Genomic DNA, 20253 nt, shown 5'->3' with positions numbered 1-20253 from the left:
TGTCTTTCCAAGTAATTGTTAAGCATGATTAATCTTTGCTTTCTTAGAAGTGGCTGAGCATATGCCTGCCAAGGAGAAACACTGAATGAATTTCTTATTTTACTTTGCTTACACACACAGCTTTTCCTTTAGCCATTAAACTATCTTTATTTCAACCCATGAGTTCTTTGCATTTTTACGTTTCTAGTTCTTTCCCTGACCCCGCTGAGTAGGGCAAACAAGCATGTGACTGTGTGGTGCTTACCTGGTTGCCAGGGTTAATCCCCAATACCACACTAGTTTCACTCCCAGCAGATACAATATTACAGAGGTGACTGTTCTGCACTAAAGTATTCTGACAATTCTCAACAGCATACCCATACCCCCCAATGATCTGACGACAGTCGTAGTTGCATAAAAATATGTATCTGTATAACATACCATCTTAAAATACCTGCAGTCACTTTAACTTCAAATCCGTGTCTCTAGCACATCCCTGACTTTATCTCTACCTTATTTCAGCGCTGACTTTCAACTTGAATGCAAGCCAACCTGCTCACCAAGCAGGCAAATTCTGGCAAGATCATACAGAAAATGCAACTTGTCTTGAGTGATCCCTCCAGGCTACATAGTTCAGTGATCCAGAGTCCATGTGACAGCAAAACTAACAGAGTAGCCCACATGCTTCAGCTCTTCATGGGTAAGAAAAAGTGTGAACTCCCTGTGTGAGAGGACAAAAATCACATTAAAATGGATTAAAACCAGAGTTCAAAGTTTTTAGAGAGCAATGCCAACTATAGCCATTGCATAAATCCCAAAGGCATCGTTAATTATGGCAACAATTACATTCCTTAGGGTAGGAAAGCATGAGAACAAGAAAAATGTAGGAAAAAATCTTTGCATACAATTCAGCAAACAATGTCTCTTCAGGCTCCATTGGTAAGCTGAGAAGATGGTAGCAAGCATTCCTGCAAGAGCTACAATGACAATTCACAGAGACAAAATCAAAACGAATACCTAACATTCGAAATAAGCTTTATTCTGCTTCCAAGTTAAGCCAACTTTGCAGATGGCTTCAATAATTTGAATGATCTGTAGTTATTTCCTAATCCAGAGAAACAGATCTATCAGTTGTTGCTTTCACATCATTGAAAGAAAAAACACAATTTATGCATTTTGTCATGTAAGCTCCCTCCAATAATACAGAAATATTTAGCCATAATTATTTTGCAAGTACAAGCTTCTGTAATGTATATTAATACTGTAAATATATATTAATACTGTGAATGAACCTGTTGCATTTTAAAAAGATGCAGTGTTATTCTGTAGGGGAAAAACTCCAATTTCAAGAATAATTCAGTATTCTGACATACTTGGACATTTCAAGTTAAAAACATTGCTAAATTAGTAACAGCTGAAGGCATATTCTCAAAAACAAAAAAACTCATAAAAACCCAAGGCACATTAATAAAGACAGGTTTGCAAAGTAGTAAACCCCAGCTAGTAAGATGTTAGAACCAGGAACTTAATCAGGTCTCTTGCTTCCTACAACAGCTAGGCTTTATGAGCCCCATATGGTAAAACAATATCTATAGGCTAGAAGTCCCCTACCTTGCAGATAGTTCTGTGATCTCCCGAGTATTCTAAGCATTAGGCATTCCTCACCTTTAACCAACACCTGTTCTTAGTGGCAAAGAACTGCTTATAAAACCTTACCATTCTAGAGACAGGGTTTCGTGTAGCATGATTCTGACCAAACATCTCACAAAGAACTGAGCAGCTTCCCCATAGAAATACACCTCTCATTACCTAAAACCACTCCCCTAACTCAGGTGACTGCAGCACACAACACCCATGATAAAAACTTGACACAATCAGAATTCAGTATCAAAAGCCGAAGCCTGAGGAGCTGCATAGGAAATACTGCCTGTTGGAGGCAAAAGGACAATAGCTTTGACTGACTGTGCCAAAGAAACAATTCTCAAGGAGTTGTTTTTGGTTTTTTATTCCCACAGCTGATATAAGAAGCAATTTGAAGTCATGTGCTGCTAGGCAGCATTGCTTCATCACACTGCCCACCAAACTCAGAGAAGCCAGATGGGTAAGGCCATGAGAGGCCCTTGTCAATTGCAGCTTCTTACTCAGTCCTCACCTACCCTTATGCTGCTAACTGATTGCTCATTGATATCTCTTTAAAACTAAAGTTTTATACATTTTTTTCCCTTTTCCAAAGCCACGCAGTCTTTTCATAGCAGCATCTTGACAACACTTTGTGAAGGATGGCTTATTGGTCCTGGAATATTTGAAGGTCGCGTCCCAAAATCCAGACGTTTCACTAACCTACAAATACAAAACACAAGTTAGTACATTTCTTGCTCAGTTTTACTGATTTTATCAGAACAACTGGTTGCTACAAGAGTACACCACTCAGCCTGAGAAGCCAGCAGATTAAAAACCACTTTGCACACTAAATGAGCCCTTTACTTAACCAGGCTGAATTTCCACCGTAAAACAGGGTTCTATTTCCCTCTGAATAGTGAAAAGTTATCTTTTACAGGTGCTGGAATTTCAGTTCTAGCATTACAGCAGTAGAGGTATAGTCAGCATGTATGTAATAACGCAAATGTATGGCCCTTGAGGCTTTCTTGTAGGAGCTTTAATGAGGTTTCTCTAGCAATAGCAGGTACAATACGGAATATTCCTTTCATCTGCAAACTTTGGGCATTGGGTAGCAGAACCACCCACTACTCCCAGAGCAAGGGTCCAGTTGAATAGTTCCATCTAGAACCGTATTATAAACACTTAGTTTACAGATAATCTGAAGAATACGCAGTACAAGACTGGCAGGGCTTAAGCAGGCACTGAACTTGTTATGTCCTTGCTGATTTTTCTTCATGCATTTAAAACAAAAAGACAACCAGTTCAAGTGCTTGGAAAAATTTGCAAGTTGCCTCAGATAACTACTTTTGTCAGCTGCTCCCTGGAAACACATTTTAGCAAGCATAAAGCATTCTGATTGAGGTGATTCATTATTTGCTTTTCCCCTCCCCAGTTCTTCCATAAATGAGAATCTCAACTTTGACAAGGGAAGTCCCCACATGCCACAACATTCCTGAGGAATCACCACACAAGAACATGAAACATAAACAAAACTAAGACAATAAGCAGGAGCTCCCTCTGTTGTACTTTCCTACACATAAAACTGGATTTATAATAGGTGTATTAAGTTTGCTTGGAATTTGTTTTTCAAAACTTGATCACAGTTTTCAGATTTTAACAGCTGTTGATTACAAATTTTAAACTGATCCAAAACATTCAAATCAATCTTAAATAAATAAATTTCCTACCTTTTGGAAACAAAACTGATTCCACAAAACCAAAGATTCAGTAAGAAATACAACAGTACCTGTCAGAGTTCTCACTACGACACAACAGTGGAGAACAGCACTAACCCTGTATCACACAGAGGCTGGTGAGGACTCAGGCGCGTTTCAAGGACATCTCTGTTCATGTACATGGACACTGTGGTTCTGTTTGGAGACTGGTCATACACAAAGTTTCGGCAAGAGGCAAGTTTGGACTCCAAAGCCTGATGCAAACACAGGTAATGTGTCAGATATCTTTCAGCAGATCGACTGTGTTGGTTTTGTTTTTAAGTTTGCTTTAAAAATGAGTTGGGGTAAAAAAAAAATTTTTTTTTTTACTAGACAAAGCCATGAGTTCTGAATTCTTGAGGAGGTAAAGCCAGTCATCTCAAATATCCCAGGAAAACTGTATCTTTTTGTAGGGGAGGTCAAGGATTATAAAGGATTATAAACTAACTCATGCTGGGTTATTTTTCAGCTATATCATTTCCGCAGGTCAGACCATCAAAAGACATATGAATGCTTGTGCCAACACAGCACTAGGGCACAAGGGAAGAGACAAATGGAAGTCATGGGATAACTTTCCCAGCATCAGTACTACCTGACATGTCAAACTACAACTCAACATGGCATTAGGCCCTGCTCAAAACACTACTGGAGCCCTAATGAAAACTTTACCGGAAGCCCTCTGGACAGCAGGCACCAGCCTGCTTTCTTCTCTGCCCTTCATGGGAGTAGATGATCTCTTAATTTACTCACATCAGATTGTTCTTTCTGCACATACTCTTTCAGAAGTTTGGAGAGGAAGAAAGGTCAGGACTCCACATGGGCGCAAGATCTCAGAAAAGCAGGGATGGGCCCTATTTTTGTATGGGGTTACTCAGAAATATACAGAGTCCAGACAACTTCAAGGCCTTTCTCAGCTGTCAGGTTAGCTAAGCTAGTCTTTCCAGTCTCTTCTGGGCAGTGCAGATACTTGCTGCTGGCTGCAGTTTCCAACAACTCTGTCCTTCCAAGAATATTTGCTAACAACTAATCACTCACCCCTACTTTCCGCAGCAAGTCTCCCACGATGTTAAGTGCAGATATTCTGGCAGCAGGTGTGAGAGGGGTTGCACTGTAACTGTCCTCAAAACCTGCAGGGCAGGATAAAGAACAATACATTACCTGATATTTAAAAAAAAAAAAAAGTTCTGGCATAGTCATACATAGTAAATGAAACATCACTATCTTCCTTTCACCTTTTCATATCTGACCTCCAGATACTTCATGTGCATTAGAAATACAAAGCACTGCCTCCCTGAGACAGCTCCAGTTACACAGGCCTAAGCTGAAGTCTCCACATATGTCATGGCTTAGATTTCTAGAGACCTGTTCTACATCTTTATTGCTGCTGTAGGACCGGAGGATGCGTTCTCAGAGAGAACCATAATCTCATTTCACTGAAAACTTCTGAATCCTCTTTTACACAAATGCTATTTCTCTTGCACAAAAGACAATTTCAGGTTAAGAGTACCAACAGCTACAATCAAACTTGATTAACACTCAGAGCTGTAGTATCAGGACACCAGCACATGACCCTGCAACTCCTTGCATTTACGCACACAAACACAATTACATCAATTTATCACTTTTTAAGTAAGCAGAATGAAAGCTAATGTTGGAGGATTAGGATATCAATACAATCAGCACTCATAAAAGATAAGTAACTGATTCTATTGGCACAAAAGCAGAGATGATCATCTAGTACAGCCATCTAGGATGACTTTCCAGTGTCCTACTGTTCCAGAGGAGGAAGAAAACCCGTCCCAAAGAAAACCTACGCTCATGGAGAAGCCAGTTCAAGAAACAGGAGCGTGGCATTAAAGATCATGATGAAGTTTTTAAAATCCTTTCCCTAAATTAGCCCTGAATACAAATAAACCCCCAGAACTGGGGTCAGTGAATGCTGAAATCACAGTAACTAGATTTAGGTGGATTTCACTGAGACACTCAACTGTAATTCTGTTTTCTCACTTCCTCCTGCAGCCAGAAGCTATAGTGAAAACAAGGGTATCACATGGCATGTCTGTACCGGTTCCATCACGCACCTCTCCTAAATGTCGCAGGGGTGGCCATGTTGATGCCAGGTGCCCGGTGCACGGAGGGAGTTGAAGGCACAGATAAGGATGCTTGAACTGCAGTGTCTGTTCGTTCTGTTTCCAGTGCAGTTCGCATTGGTGTTTTGGGTTTCTCCTGTTTCTGCTGCACTGCAAGCTCTTGTCGTAGATCTATGATGCAAGCAACACAAACAAAATCTTGGGAATTAGTATTCACCAAGATAAAAAGCAGATAAGAGCTGTACTTCACACCTTCACCAGGGGAACAAAATCCTTTATCCTTGTAATGATTACTACAGGCACATACTCAAACTCTGGATGAACGCTAAGGCTTATCTAGCATTACAGCTCAAGTTGTTTTTGTTGTGTTAGTTCAAGTTGCTATTTGGCTTTAAGTTCTATACCATTTCACAATGAAATTCCCTTAGGCAGGGAATTAACATGCATCCAAACGTTACAGACCAGTACATGAAGGCACATCAAGACTGAGGCTCTGCAACTTGGAATATCCTGGCTATATCCCAGCTCCCTACTGGGATGAGATCCAGGTATTCCTACCTAGTACACTGTTTTCCCTCCCACTTGGGTTTCCACATCAAGAAATCCTGAGCCGAGGTAGAGTGGAAACCACACCATTATCTAACCCAGGGACAGAGCACTCCTGTCTGACAGCCTGGCTGTAGCTTATAGAAACCACCCAAGGGCACAGAATCTGAGCAGAGCTAGAAGTGTTTTTTCTAGCTCCACAGCTACATGGTCTCTCTTATCTTCCTACCCAGTCACACTGACAAACCAAGAAGCTAGTTCCTGAGACTATTCAAAGGTAACTGGAAGCCAGCCACAGCCCTCCTGTTTTCCAGTCCCATTAGTGTTTCATTAACTCCACTTTTCACAGGCCAGGGAATAACAGACACTACTGGTTACTAAAAGCTGACCTTCACAGGTTACAGGAAGTTGAACAGCACACCTCATCACAGACCCATCACCACAGATTAGAAGGTTGAGAAAGTTAAAACAGACTTGTGCTCCTACAAGCTACTCAGGAACAAGATCAACAGTTCAACAAGGGGGGTAGACAGTCTTGAAGCTTCATCACTTCATATTGCAGATTTAGAAGATACCATTTTCTTTATTTTCTTTAGTAGAAGCCAAACTCTAAGGCACATGAAGAGACCGAACAGGTAGAAGTCAGGAGGGGAGAAACGCAGAGGTACAAGTGAACTGCTGTCTAACCTCTAGCTTCATCTTTCAGGCGTTGCACAGACTCCAGAAGGTTTTCTTTCTCATCCAGCTCGCTCTCCAGAAAAGCGTTTCTTTCGATAGCCTGGTTTAAACGCTGTTCAAAGTCTTCCAGAGACATTATAGTTGCTCTGAAAGAGAGTACACATGTCAGACCCTTCAAGCACATATAGTAACTCCCTCTCCCAGAAGGAAAGAAAGAGTCTTTTGGGTTAGGATTATTTTTGTTTGTTTTAATTTTAGCTTGTAAGATATGAAATAGCATAGCTATGGGATTGGACAGTGAAAAAAATAATCCTATTTCCCATCTGCAACAAACATCTTCATCACAACTATCACCGAATGGTTAGTTCAGAATGGCAATGCTAACAAGCTCAACATAAATTACTCAGGGCCACCATAATCACAGGACAGAACTGAGGTGGAAGAAAACACAGAAGACTGCTCACCTTTTTGCTCTTTCCAAGTCGTCATTCGCTTGCTCAAGTTCTCGAATGTATTTCTGAAGTTGATCTTTAATAGCTTTTGTTTGTGCCAGGTCATCTTCCAGTGCAGAGATTTGCCTGTACCCTTCTGAATGCTGTATTTCAATCTTTTCCTGTACAAGGACAAATCAAACAGTGCATCAGAGACTTAGCATTGTCTTAAAGCCTTTAAAGACAGACATAAATCCTGTGAAATTTTCTGAGAAACATCAGCTTACATACAGTAAAATGCCAACAAAGCCAATTGCTTACATACTTCTGGGCTGCCAGCAGACAAGAGCTCTTCCTGTAACTCCTTATCAAGTTACTGTGCTGGAGAGCAAGCAGCTCCACCGCCCAGAGCTGTTCCCTGCTCTACCAGACAGTTCTCACACGTGCTCCTGACCTGCCCCCATTCACAAAGATGAAAGAAAGAAACACATACTCCTACACACAGACAGCTTTTACCCTTTTTCTGAGAAAAATGGCTTCAACAGCAGCTGGTTTGTTCACATGTGCAGTGCCCCGCTCAAAGACAAGACAAAGCAGTGTTCCTGGGTTCTGCCCAATGCAGGTGGGTGGCTCAACAGGCAACGGCACAGAGCTCCTGAGCTCCCCTACCACAAGGCAGCAGCTGGAAAGGCAAGTCTTAGCCTCACTGTTTTAAGGTGCAGGTGACAACCACAAAGCAGAGGCCCAAGAGACAGCATCCACTTTAACAACAGCACCCAGTAATGCCACAGAGAGACAGTGCACTTGCTTGCCAGGCAAATGCACTGGCTAGAGTGAGATTGTCTGCAGAAAGACTATAAGCCTGCCACCCCCTCTACGATCTGCTTTGGTAGAATGGGAAGAATATGTATGACATCCTGGAGCCAAGTGGATCTGTGTGCAACTCTGAACAAGACAGCAATTTCTGAGCCCCCAAGAGCTTTAGCAATGCACAAAGGAAGATGCAAAAGGAGCTGAAAGAAGCCACTTATTTTTAAGCCTAAGCTAGAGTCAAGCAGTACTTATGACCCTAAATGGCAATGAAAAAAGTGTTAGTACATTTATATACTAACATAAATGGAACCAGCAGGATTCTCCACCACCTCTGTGGTTTTATTAGCCCAAAACACGTTCAGAGCTCTTGTTTATAAACATTACAGGTACAGTTATGCAACACACTTCAGACATGACCCTAAAACAAACTCTGTCCTTTACAGCAGGTACACAAGGATACATTTAAAAAGAGGCACCAGTGGGGAGGAAGGCTCAGCTTTGCCAGCATACATCTCTCTCCTGCTATTGCCTCCATATGCAGTAAACATCATGTGACAGCAAAAGCTTCACAGCCACCATCTACTGCAACACTTCACACTCCACCACCTTGCTATCAGATCACTTTGACATGCCAGAGAGTTTTTTTCTGTGAAGCTACAATATTACTGTATAAGTAGCATTCCTGAAGTGCTTCTGTCTAAAATTTAACACACTTGAAGTCACTGAAAACAAATTCACATGAGGCAATTTGAAAACCATGGCAAGTAGCCTAACGCAGCTGACAATGTAAATAGAGCTGTTTTAGCGCATGTAATGCACAGACAAGGAGGAAGGGAAGAAACACCCATGCTGAATTAATAAATTCCTGTTTGATTACAGTGTAATGACACATTGCCATAATTCCTGATCTCTGAAGCATACATGCATGCTGACTTTAAGAGCCTTCAAGCTCTAAGAGGCAGAGTACTTTCAGTTAGCTTTTCAAGCCTCTCCAAACAAGTCCTCCAAAGCATTATTTCAATTTATGTTTAGGTAACATGAACGCTGGCTTCTGAGGGGATAGCAAGCATGCTCATTACACTGGCAAACTCAAAGCGACAGGCTGTGTGGGCCTCACAAAGTTCACTCCTGTTAGGAAGGATGCAGATAGCAAGCCTTGATGGGCTTGGTTAACATTACTATTCAATAGCTTCCCAAGTTTAATGCTTTGCTCTTCAATTGATTCAGATAAAAGACCAGGATTGCAAGGTTTGAGGCTTTGTTTCCAGCCAATTGTAATAAACTATCAGCTGATCTGACCATCAATGGAGCCTCTGTTCCTTCAGTGCAAGCTGTTACTGCAGTCTTCAAGGCTGCATGAATAGCCAATTGTTAAAAGGGTTTGTTTGAAACAGAATGTTTATCTACTATCTAACAGAGTAAGTTATCTACTATGAAGATTAGTTTTCCAAGATACATATACTCTCCACTTTGAAGTTCTATGTCAGTTTCTGCTATTTTCATTCTCAACTGCTTGAGCTCGTTTTTTGTTCCCTTCTCTCAGTTCTTGCAGCAAAAGAAAAGTCCATGATCTTCTTAGTCAAATGCACTGCCTTTTTTTTTTTTTTTTTTGAACTGCTATGGCTTCTCCCCAGACTCATCAGCTCCCATGAGTTTATGTAGCTACACAGAACAGAGTAGACCAACACTCCATACTACAAGCAGCATCTAATACTGCTAAGGTACTAATAAACAACAAAGATCAGTGTAAAAGAGCAAATGCAACGAACCACAGCATGGAATTTCTGCTGCCCAAGAGTGATTTCTTCCTCCCTAAGTTGAGGCTGGGAGACAAGACATTTATCTGGAGCTAAAGAATATTTACTTAAGACAGTAATTTACACAACAGCTGAGACACAAAGCTCTATACACCCAGATTAATTACTTACACAAATATCTTCACTCCCATTAGCTCATTATTGCATACAATTGAGAAGTATAATTAAATAAATCTTTGCTTCCACAGATACTGACCTAGACCTAAAAAGAGTGGAATGTTTCCTAGGTGACTATACCATCTTTAAGTAAAATGCTAACAAGATTAAGCTTTAGAAATGCACACCAATTTCAACAACAATTTTTCTTCAAGTTTAGTTTAGCAGTATTTCCTAAACCTGTCAGTGAGGACAGGGAACTAGCAGCATCTTTGAAGAGATGTGTCTGCCTCCTTTCAGTCTCCTACTTCAGGTAACTGTATCTCTTACCTTTCTCTGTCAGGAGGTTCCATCTCAGTAAGTTTGTATCCCTTATGTTTGATATTTATGGAAATTAATGTTTGCCAGCTATTTCACCCACACACCCCCCAGACTAACCAAGTGTAAGGAAGATAAGCTGTGTTCCTGTTCTCCCCTGATTATAGGAAGAATCAGCAACAAAAATCAAGAGTGCAACTTTCATTCCTCTCAGTTCTGCGTTACTTATTAGCTGCTACTTCCAAGTTTATCTGGAACACTGGATAATAACTACACACAACTACATCAAAAGGCTTTAAAACAACTAAGTTTTATGTAACAGAACACCAAAGATGAAATGTTTGTGTTTTCATTCTTCTGCAGTATCATGTTTGCACAATGCAGACAGCATTACTCTTCACTCCATTGTGAACACTTCTCCTGTCTCAAATCTATCCCTGAAACATAAACACAACCTGCAAACAGGGACTCAGGAACATCATGGAGGTATCCAGTAAGGTATCCAGTACTCTCAAAGCAGACAACAGATTGATGTTTCTTCATTTTCCAAGATTTTTTTTTTTTTTTTTTTTTTTTTTTTTTTTTACTATTTCCCATTCAATCACTTTATAATGCCAAACACCTCTGCCCACAAGGCAAGTGGAATCAGCATACACCTGTCTTGTTCATCTTCATGCCTCAGACGCATGTCTACTGGAAGCATTAACCACTCCTACCTTAACTGACTCCAGCTCCATTCGCAGGCGATTGTTTTCTGACAGAAGGTCTCTGTTTCTGGACTCTGTTTGCTGCAGCTGAGTCTCCAGTTCAGCTTCATACTCTCGACTCCCTTCCTGGAATTCACGCAGCTCCTCCTGTGTGTTCTCAGCACTAAAAGGCAATTCCAGCAGCAGAACTCATAATGAAACAGAACAAACTCTTGTACACTTGAGGATGAAAAGATACTGCCATCTAACACAGAAAGCTCTATGTCCCTCTCCAACACACACTCAACAGGAAAACCCAGCCATTTGCAAACACGCCTCCCCAAACTTGGAAAGCCACCCCATAGCAAACCAGTAAATGGACAAACAGGAAAAGAAATCCTATCTGTCTTTACACGAGCAGCAAACAGGACACATGTAGTCTCTTTAAGATGTCCAATATCCACTCCATCTTCATATTTAACCTATTATTCAGTCCCAATTTCCAAATAAGAAATTGAACAGTGCCATTTTTGATCATCAATAAAAGGGGAGAAAACATAAGAGACAGAAAAGAAAGCCTGTTCTTACATTCAAGAAAATTCTATTGAAATAATTCTACAAAAAGCCAAATCAGCAGTACTGAAAGGTCTAGACGTCTGGTCTGAGAAAGGATCCACCAATACCAGCATCAAAAAGGCTGAATTATTCCACCCTTTACTGTGTTTACAGCAACACAGTGAGCTAAAGGAATGAGCAAAGCATGCCCGTTCTCAGACATGGATCTTCTCCCATCCACATGCTGCCAAACTAGTTTTGATCCACATATAAAAGTTAAACAGCAGAATCTTTCTGCAGTGGCCTGGATCATCCCAACAAGGTCTTGCAGTGACTTAAATTCACCTGTGCTTCCCACAGGCTGCAGTCAGAAACCGTGCAGCACACACATTCCCATTCAAACCAGAGCAGGGGACACAAGCAGTGGTCCCTCAGCAGCACAAATTCACTGCTCAAATAAGCACAAAGGACTCTGGGCTGGTGTAGCTCATGCAGAAGCACGTGTCACTGCTTTGCTCCTGCTGACACTTGAGACAACTGAGCTACCTTGAGTTCACCTCCCTGTGTGGAGCTATTTCTATCTTTGCATGCAGTGCTTTTGCATCATATCAAACAACTGAGGAACAAAGCCATTGCCTTACCACTCCTTGTATTTCATAGCCAGCTCTTTCCAGTATCTGGTTTCCTCTTCTGCTGAGCTGAAGTGATGGCCTTCTGAGTCTTCCATGGTGAATGAGCCCTCAAAGTTAAGACTCCTGTTTCATTTTGTGCCCTGGAAAATTAAAGGATCAAGTATAAGAGCTAATGCAGTGAGCTAACTTGATACGCTGCTCCTCACAGGAACTCAGCGCGTGCCTGAAGATGAGCCTTGACAGTGGTCTGTTGGATGTAACAAAAAAAAAAAAAAAGCGAAAATCTCTACTGAATAATGAAGTTCTTCTCCCCAGTTCTCCCAAGGTTGCTGCATGCCACAATCCCAGCAGCAAGCATCTTCCCCCATCCTCTGACTACACAGAACAGAACCTCAAACTTGAGCTACAGCTGTGCAGATGCATACACAACACAGAAGAAAGACATCTTAGACACCTTCAACTCCAAAGACAGTGCAATTAAGTTGGAGTTAACAGCCCTAAAGACACCCCAAAATTAAAGAGACTTCAAAGAGACACAGAGAAAGTACTCAAGGTTGAGGTTTCCTGTGTTAACACTTCCAGGAGTGCCTAAGCTTCTTATGGACATAACCACTGGATACAAAAAAACTTCTCCCTAAATCGAGATAGACAAAACTACCCCATTTTAAACCTGAAATATCAGAACCCAGATACAGCTGAGGGTCACAATGTATCTGCATGCCTCAGAGAGCCATGGGAGAAGGGAACTCCAGAAAATCCCAGGGAAGAGGCAGTAAGAGCTCCACAAAGGCTCTAGTGGGAAAGCACATGGTTGGACTAAGCGTGCAGACAAATTGCAGCAAACCCAGCCAGCAATCCAGACTGTCCAGCAGTCCCTATGCCACAGTACCAAACAGGAATGGCACATGAGAAAGCCACATGGAAATCAAGAACCTTAAGTTGGTGACTCCAGCTTGAAGACTTAAGCAGATGCTACAATTAAATAAATGCCCTCTGAGCTGCGTGATGCACTCTAATAGGCAGGTTGCTAGCAAATATCACTTTATAGGAGTTAGTCTTGACACTGGAGAAACGTCAGTCCCAAAGCCCCAGATAACCGGCCACGCGCTGCCCTGGGCAAGGCAAGGATTCCACACAGCCATTATCAAGTTAATAAAACCCCTGAGTAGAGCAAGGGCAGTAAATAAAGGTGGAGTCAAACAGCCCACAGCAACAGTGTTGTCAAAACTTCTTAAATTCTTGGGGCTGAGGAAACACAGCCCTTCTATCAAGCCTCAGCTCTACATGTATTAAGAACACTTTTTTGAGGTAATTCTGATAGCATCAAGGGGGAATGGGGGAAAATAGCCAAATACTTCAGAGATCATTTAGATATCAATCCTGTTGTCTGCTCTTATTTATGACACTCAGGAAATGCTGGAGCAGACCTTCTGAGCAGCATGTCATAGCTGAAGAAAATGTACATCCACTCCACATCTACAGAACTGAAAAAAGTTATTATCATAAATCATCACACTCTGCTGTGCAAAACCACCTGGTTTAACCAGGATTAACAACCAAACTTCAGTTCTTACCTCTACTATGGAGGACAGTGGCAAATACTCAAAGTTTAGGGATCTAAAATCCAATTCCTACAAATCCAAGCAGTGCTGGAAAGCACAAGTCATTTTCACAGATCAGATGATTTTCAGAAGGTTATTGAGCAAAAACCAAGCAGCTGTCACAGCTAAGTGGCCTGTGCCCAAACACCGTAACACACAGTATCAGCACCACACTCATGGAATTTACATTGTTATTTAGAATGGGAGTTAGAAGGTGCAGGAAAGTTACTAACTCGAGTTTTACAACTCAGTTTCTTGACACAAAATATTGATTAGACAAAGCTAAAATCTCTTCTAAGAAAGAAAACTTTCCAACACAAATTCTCAAGGCTGCTGCTATCTGTGCTGTAGATGTTTTTAGAAGTACGCCATGGAGGTGGGGATGATTAAGGAGTGATTTTCTAAATAGTAGCCTTGCCTTTTAAAAAGAAAAGCGAGACCAAGCACAATTAACATTCTTTACCTAGGATAGTTCACTACACATTTATATCATTTTTAAGTGAACTGAAAGTGCCTTTGAAGTTAATGAGCATGTCTTATGTTCAAGGCACTGCAGACGCTCACCAACCCTTGCAGAACACTTGCAAAGAAGAAAATTGTGTTTTTCACAGACGAGGGACAGGACAGAAACTCAGACAAAGAAGCAATACAGATGCAAGAAGAAACCCAGAAGAACCAGCAACCATTACTGCGGCCAAACCACCATCTAGAAGAGAACACCAGAAATCCTTCTGAGTGGTTAATTCTCACCACTCATACAACAGGAAACTTCTGTATTTCTTTAAAAACAGAAATACCACCTAGGATATGCCTGACTTTGTTACACAAATCAAGACATACTTCAGAAGTCTCCAAAGAGGATTTCTTCTGACCAGTGCATGCATACTAATGAATACCATACCTGCGTTCAGACTGTCAACAGAAAGAAATCCAACATGAAGAACTGCAAGATTTGTACCTGAAAGCTCTCAAATAATCCCTTGGAACCAAAAGCTTTGTAACCAACAGACAGCTTCTGTTGGCCTGAAAGGCTTGGATATGCTTATACCTGGCCCTCACTTACCTTTTTACATTTCACCTTAGAAGAACTAAAAGAATGTGCTACTTCACATTTTGTAAGATTGCATGGGTCACAGACAAAAAGGACTTCCACTGAGTCATAAATTTTATAAAAGGTCCACAGAACCTTGATAACTTTCAGAGAAACAAAGATGCTGCCCAGAACAGCTGCTAACCGTGTCTGTATAATCAAGGGATTAGGGACCCTCAGGATGTCAGCCATTAAGAACACACTGCTTCACAGTTACCATCACTAAAGAGCACTTAGTGGTTAAAGTTGACTGCTGAACTGTGAATGCCTGGAAGACTGGGGGACCTGTATTTATTCCAGAGACAACCTAGCATAGCAGAGATCCTTTCACTACCATCCCATGCCACAGGCATATGTTTTTTTGTCTTCAACATCCAAGGAAGACATATTAGGCTCCCTGTACACCTGCACTGTATTTTACCTCATGGGGATTTTCAAACCTATCAAAGATACAAAATACAAATTGAAACTAGAAAGTCAAAGTTTCAGACAGAGTTAAAGACCATTAAAAAAAATTAAATCATAAAACCAAAACACAATTTTTTCCGAAGTGACAGTAGAAAGAGTAAGGTTTGATTTCCCTCCACACACAACTACTTTCTCTACTTGATTTTTAACAACTTGGAGCCAGCATGCAAAATACCTTGAAAATAATTAATAAAACCAGTTAGAAACTTTTCATTATTTAGGCTCACTGTAATATGGGAAGGGTGCGTGTCTGTGCAAAAGAGATTTTAGCAATATTTTGTTAAACACAGGCAAACGTGGAAAAAACAAGTGGAAGTCACAGGCTACAGAATGCACACACTGGCTGTCTCTTACTCGTTTTCACACACAAAGCCAGAAAAAAACATCTGGCCAGACTTCCTGCTTACAAGCACCACAAGAGCTGGTCACAGACATTACAAAATCTCTACAGCATGCAGGAAGTGAAGCATTCATGGGTGGGGAAGGGACTTCTGCAAGGAGATAAACACCTCTGCATAATAGTTGCAGGAAATTATTTCATACAAGTGACAGCAAAATTGCAAGTTTCCTCAGTGAAAAGAAAAAGGAAAAAAAAAAAAAAAAAAAAGAAAGGAAAGTCATACAAGTAACATTACTGAAGAAACTTCAGCTTGGGAATCAGAGTCCCAGTTCATCAAGTTCACAAAGACCCCAACTTAGAAGCTGGTTTAGTCCTAGAGTAAAGGATGCAGAACAACCTCTGCATACCAAATGCATTTGCTACAAAGGAGCACTTGAATAGCACTGACCCATCTTTAAAGCTGTGGCTGGAGCCTGAGCAGGTCCTACCTGAACAAAAAATAGAAAAGAGAAGATAGGAAAGAGACTAGGTAAAGGTGAAAGACTACCATGGCAGGGACGAAGCTCTTCTTTGCCACTTCTGCCAACTGTAAGAACAAACAAAAAAGCTCGTTGCTCCCAAGAAGCAGCTTTCCCATCGCACGAAAAACCAAATCTTAAAACACCCCCGGCAAGGCTCTCCCCACAGCGCGCCGCCCTCCCTCTGCTGAAGCAGCACAAAAGCAAACCGAGGGCAGAGGCCCCCAGAGCCCAGCTCACCGCAGGCACGGACTCGGCGGGGGGCGCTCCCCCTCAGCCCTGCTGCGGGATTTCTGAGAGCAGTGGTAGGGCTCCCCGTTCCCCCAGACACCCCGAGCGGTACGAACCCAGCCGTAGAGCCCTGGGCGTGAGAGGCGGCCGAGAGCAGGCAGCGCCCCGCCTCAGGAGCCCCTCACCGCCGCCTCACGGAGCTCCCCCAGGGACGCCACTCGCTCCTCAGCGCGGCCCCCCCTCGCTCCCGGGCTCCCATTGGCTGAAGATCACGTGCCCCGCAGGGCTCCGCCAATCGGCGGCGCCAGAGCGCGGCCCGCGGAGCGTTCGGGAACTTTTCGTTACTTTCAAACAGGGACGGGGCGGGGCCGTGGCCCCTCAGGGGCGGCCCCTCAGCCCCAGCCCCTCAGCCGGGGGTGACGGGGTGGTAGCAGCGCGTAGCTGTTTTCCCTTGAAATGCTCTAAAAAAGGGAAAGTTGTACTTTTAAAAATTATTTATTATTATTGTTGTTGTTGTTGTTGTTGTTGTTGTTATTATTATTATTATTATTATTATTATTATTATTATTATTATTATTATTATTATTATTTCAAAGACTCCCCTGAAAGAGCCAGCAGCGAGGTGGTTATATAAACATCTAACACAAGCTCAACGTTTTTACACCGAACCCCTTTGTACGGCTGGCTAACAAAGCCAACTGTCGCTGCAGCCAGCACGACTTTTATGACTGATGAGCAGTCACCACGATGAGGACAAAGTGTGCTACCGAACAGTAGCTGCCTGCACTCACCTGTCACCTTGCTGTGGCGTCACCATCCCAGAAAGCACCCTCAAAAACCTCACACCCACAGTGGGAACTGGGCACCCACAAACAATGAGGCCGCATTAAACCTCAGGCCACCCACAAACAAGAGGGCCGAGTTAAACCTTGGTGCAGCCGATAAATGGTTTGTCATGCCCTTGCTGCCCAGGGTCACTGTGAAGGGGCCTGAGGTATGCCCCAGGTGTGTTCCTACCCAACAGCATGCACAAACACTTGGTCATGAGGCGTGCCTGGTATTTGCTTCCTGAGTCAAAACAAAAGCACAAATTATCGCGTGCACCTAGATACGCCAGCCCACATACATCTGCCCATATGTCACTGAGTATCGCTTGACACACGTGCAGCACGTTTTACAAACTGCTGGATGACAGGCACCCACGCACCGTGGCCCTGAGCCCATCCCGCTTACCTCAGAGATGCACCACCCAGCCTGGAGCAGAGCCCAACCCCACAAAGACTTAATTGGGTGGGCTGCAAGCAGGTAAGCCTTTCCCAGCAACTCTGCAGAAAAAGGCTTGGACTGTAACAGAGTGTTTGTGCTTTTCTATAAGAATATTCCTATAAGAGAAATCCAGCCATAGCTATGATGACTTCAGTTGAATAGGGTGAGCGAAATAATCATGCTCTCATGTCAGATATTCAGCAAAATAACTGCATTTTGAGATCATTTGTTCAGAAGTAAATACTGACAAACTATTATAGACTTATTAATAGAAAAATAAATTATGTGCTTAAAATTGGTTAATAGCAATTTGCAGTTCTTTTGTTGCTCAATAAAATTTTAAGTGGGCAAGTTACAGAAAATAAACCACATGTCATCACAGTAATTTGAAAATTCAGTGTACCTGAACATTTGTAATAGTTCTCATCTCATACACTTGTAAAGTACAGCAAAATCTCTGATATGTTAGAGGAAGCTGTTTAGCCTCTCATCCAATTCCAAAACAGTGTAACAGCAGCCTGACAGGTGCCAAAGGCTCAGAGGCACTGCTGTACGGGTGCAATAAATATTAATAAAAATGTTTCTCTAATTACTATCCACTGTCTTGTTTGCAAGAAGCATGAGAACATTTGCCTGTTTCAAAATTAGCAGAGAAGAAAAAAAATGATTTTATGCATTTATTTTTATTCTGCTGATGAATAATTAATAACAGGCAGTTTTTGCAGTGCTAGATTTGTTGCTGGTTATTTTGATGAGAATGCTACACTGAGACTTCCATGAGAGCAAACTGAGCAAAAATGTACACGTTGTAAGTTCTGGCAACATTGCATAATGTTATCTTTTGGCAACAGGCTTCTTATGGAAAAACTAGTATTTCAGAGCAGTTTGGTGTGAGCGATCTGGAGCAAGGAAGTCAGAGTAACATGATGTTTTCTTATTTTGGCAAATACATTTGAAAAAATATCCTTTTTAGAAGTGATTTGACTTAAAAATAATGAAATACTGTCCATATTTGTTTCACCTTTATTTCAACCTTTCAATATTGCTTTATGTTCTGTTAATTAAAACAATACAAAATTAATTATGCAAGTCATTCTCAGGATATATCCTGCTCATCTTACAGCTAAAGACAAAGACACCTATCTGACCCTATAGCCTAGGGACTGAAGCTTATCAGTGATCTTAAATATTTCCAAAATTTAACCCTCTTATACACAATTTTAACTGATAAAATTCAGTGATGTTAAATCCAACATCTACAACATAAAAATAACGTTAGACATCCATAGCTACCAAAGTAGAACACAAGCATTAAAAAGGCAACCTAAATAGTTAAACCACAACAGACTGACAAAGGATATCGTGGTGATGTTGGCAGCTGTTCTGCAGCTGCTGCTTAAAAAAATGGTTAATTATGATAAATATGAATCCTGGTTGTTAAAAGGAAAAGAGGGGCTAAGGAAATCAAATGGATAATGAACATAGGAGACCACAGATCTAATTACAGCACCTTCAGCTAATAGTGTAGCTTATCACTATGTACAGTTCACAATATATACAAAAAGAAGTAGCTTATTGGCTGGAACATTCATTAGTAAAAGTCAGAGGAAAGAGCTTGGCTTTGCAGTAAAAATTAAGTCATTGACCACAGAACGATGTGCTCTATGGATGGCGCAGGAACTAACCCCCAGCTGTCATTACAAATTAATTATGTTTTTGAGGATTACTGATACTCATAACAAGATATGACAAACATAGGTACTAGAACGCCATATACAAATTCAAATAGTTCTGTCACAGCAGAGTAAGCATTTAACACCAGTGAAACTTATTTCCCTGCATTTAAAGATGTTACATAATTTTCTGCAGTCTGTAGAATTGGATTTGCATATCACTGCTTTAAAACCCTTTAGATACCTTGAAGCTATCAAATGCTCATTAATAGCACTGCCTTGCTCAGCAAAGCAAAATATAACACCACTCAAGACCTTGATACCAGCATTCACTCAGCATTACATCCTGAATGAATGATGGTAGCAGGGACAAGATGGGATTTGGATACAAGCATTGTCCCTAAGACTCTTAACCCTGGTGGTGACTGCAGCCCATTAGGCAAAGGTGAAGATAAAATGATGACCTAGCCAAATACGATGATGTCACTTATGATTAAAAGATACTGGGCCATCAGAGAGAGGCCCCTCACCCTGCTCTTTACCTACCCCACCTCGAGAAGCTCAGCTACCTGCATGCCAAGAAGCAAGGCCCAGCCTGGATGGTATGGATCTGCAGCATGACTTTGTCCTGGCCTTCTGAGGGAATGCTAAGTTGTGAGGGAACTGCTACACTGTGAGATAGTGCTGTGTCTGTGGAGAGAAAATAAAAGTAAAATTACAAATAAAGGAGGATTGTTGAGACAAAGACTGCTGGTGGCTCAAGGAGTGGCCAGCAGACTTCAGGTGTTTTAGCAGGGGGAGGGGAACACACAAATGCCTATCTAGTGGCTTGTTAGCAGCTTGCTGTAGTTTTTGTTAGCTGGTACTTGCTTTACATTTTAAAAACATATATATTCTGCTTGGGAAGTTTCTTTAGATGCAGCTAAAGATGCCCAAAGTGACCCCAAGAAGGACAGTACAGAAGGTTCAGATACTTGGGTTACAATAAACAAATTGACACCTAACTGCTGTCCGCAGGGTTTGGACTATACTTTCTAATCGACTAAAACTA

The 20253-nt window shown here is 41.6% G+C and overlaps 1 protein-coding gene across 4 annotated transcripts; it reads right to left on the bottom strand.

The window, feature by feature from the left end:
- Positions 1 to 997: 997 nt before the first annotated feature.
- NDE1 (nudE neurodevelopment protein 1) lies at positions 998 to 16504 on the bottom strand. Of its 4 annotated transcripts, none has more exons than XM_084296360.1 (10): positions 16273 to 16488; positions 16062 to 16100; positions 12025 to 12155; positions 10859 to 11012; positions 7132 to 7280; positions 6677 to 6813; positions 5435 to 5614; positions 4389 to 4480; positions 3432 to 3568; positions 998 to 2319 (listed from the first exon to the last, which is right to left on the bottom strand). In XM_084296360.1, the coding sequence occupies exons 3-10, from the start codon at positions 12108 to 12110 to the stop codon at positions 2226 to 2228; spliced, it is 1029 nt and encodes a 342-aa protein (XP_084152486.1). In that variant the 5' UTR covers positions 12111 to 12155; positions 16062 to 16100; positions 16273 to 16488; the 3' UTR covers positions 998 to 2225. The 4 variants fall into 4 exon arrangements, with proteins under 4 accessions (XP_084152486.1, XP_084152487.1, XP_084152485.1 ...); XM_084296361.1 differs by having other exon boundaries at positions 16380 to 16483; XM_084296359.1 differs by lacking the exon at positions 16062 to 16100 and having other exon boundaries at positions 16380 to 16504.
- Positions 16505 to 20253: the final 3749 nt, after the last annotated feature.

Source organism: Netta rufina (genome assembly GCF_964035555.1).
Source record: "Netta rufina genome assembly, chromosome: 15".
In the NCBI taxonomy this organism is placed as follows: Eukaryota; Metazoa; Chordata; class Aves; order Anseriformes; family Anatidae; genus Netta; species Netta rufina.
The sequence above is the reverse complement of the archived record's forward strand: the minus strand, read 5'-3'. Positions and strand labels throughout refer to the sequence as shown.

Coding starts and splice junctions, on each gene's coding strand:
- NDE1 (XM_084296359.1), bottom strand. CDS start 12,110: ATGGAAGACTCAGAAGGCCATCACTTCAGCTCAGCAGAAGAGGAAACC. Junction 11,013..12,024: donor GCTATGAAATACAAGGAGTG/GTAAGGCAATGG, acceptor ATTGCCTTTTAG/TGCTGAGAACACACAGGAGG. Junction 6,814..7,131: donor GACTTGGAAAGAGCAAAAAG/GTGAGCAGTCTT, acceptor ACTCTCTTTCAG/AGCAACTATAATGTCTCTGG.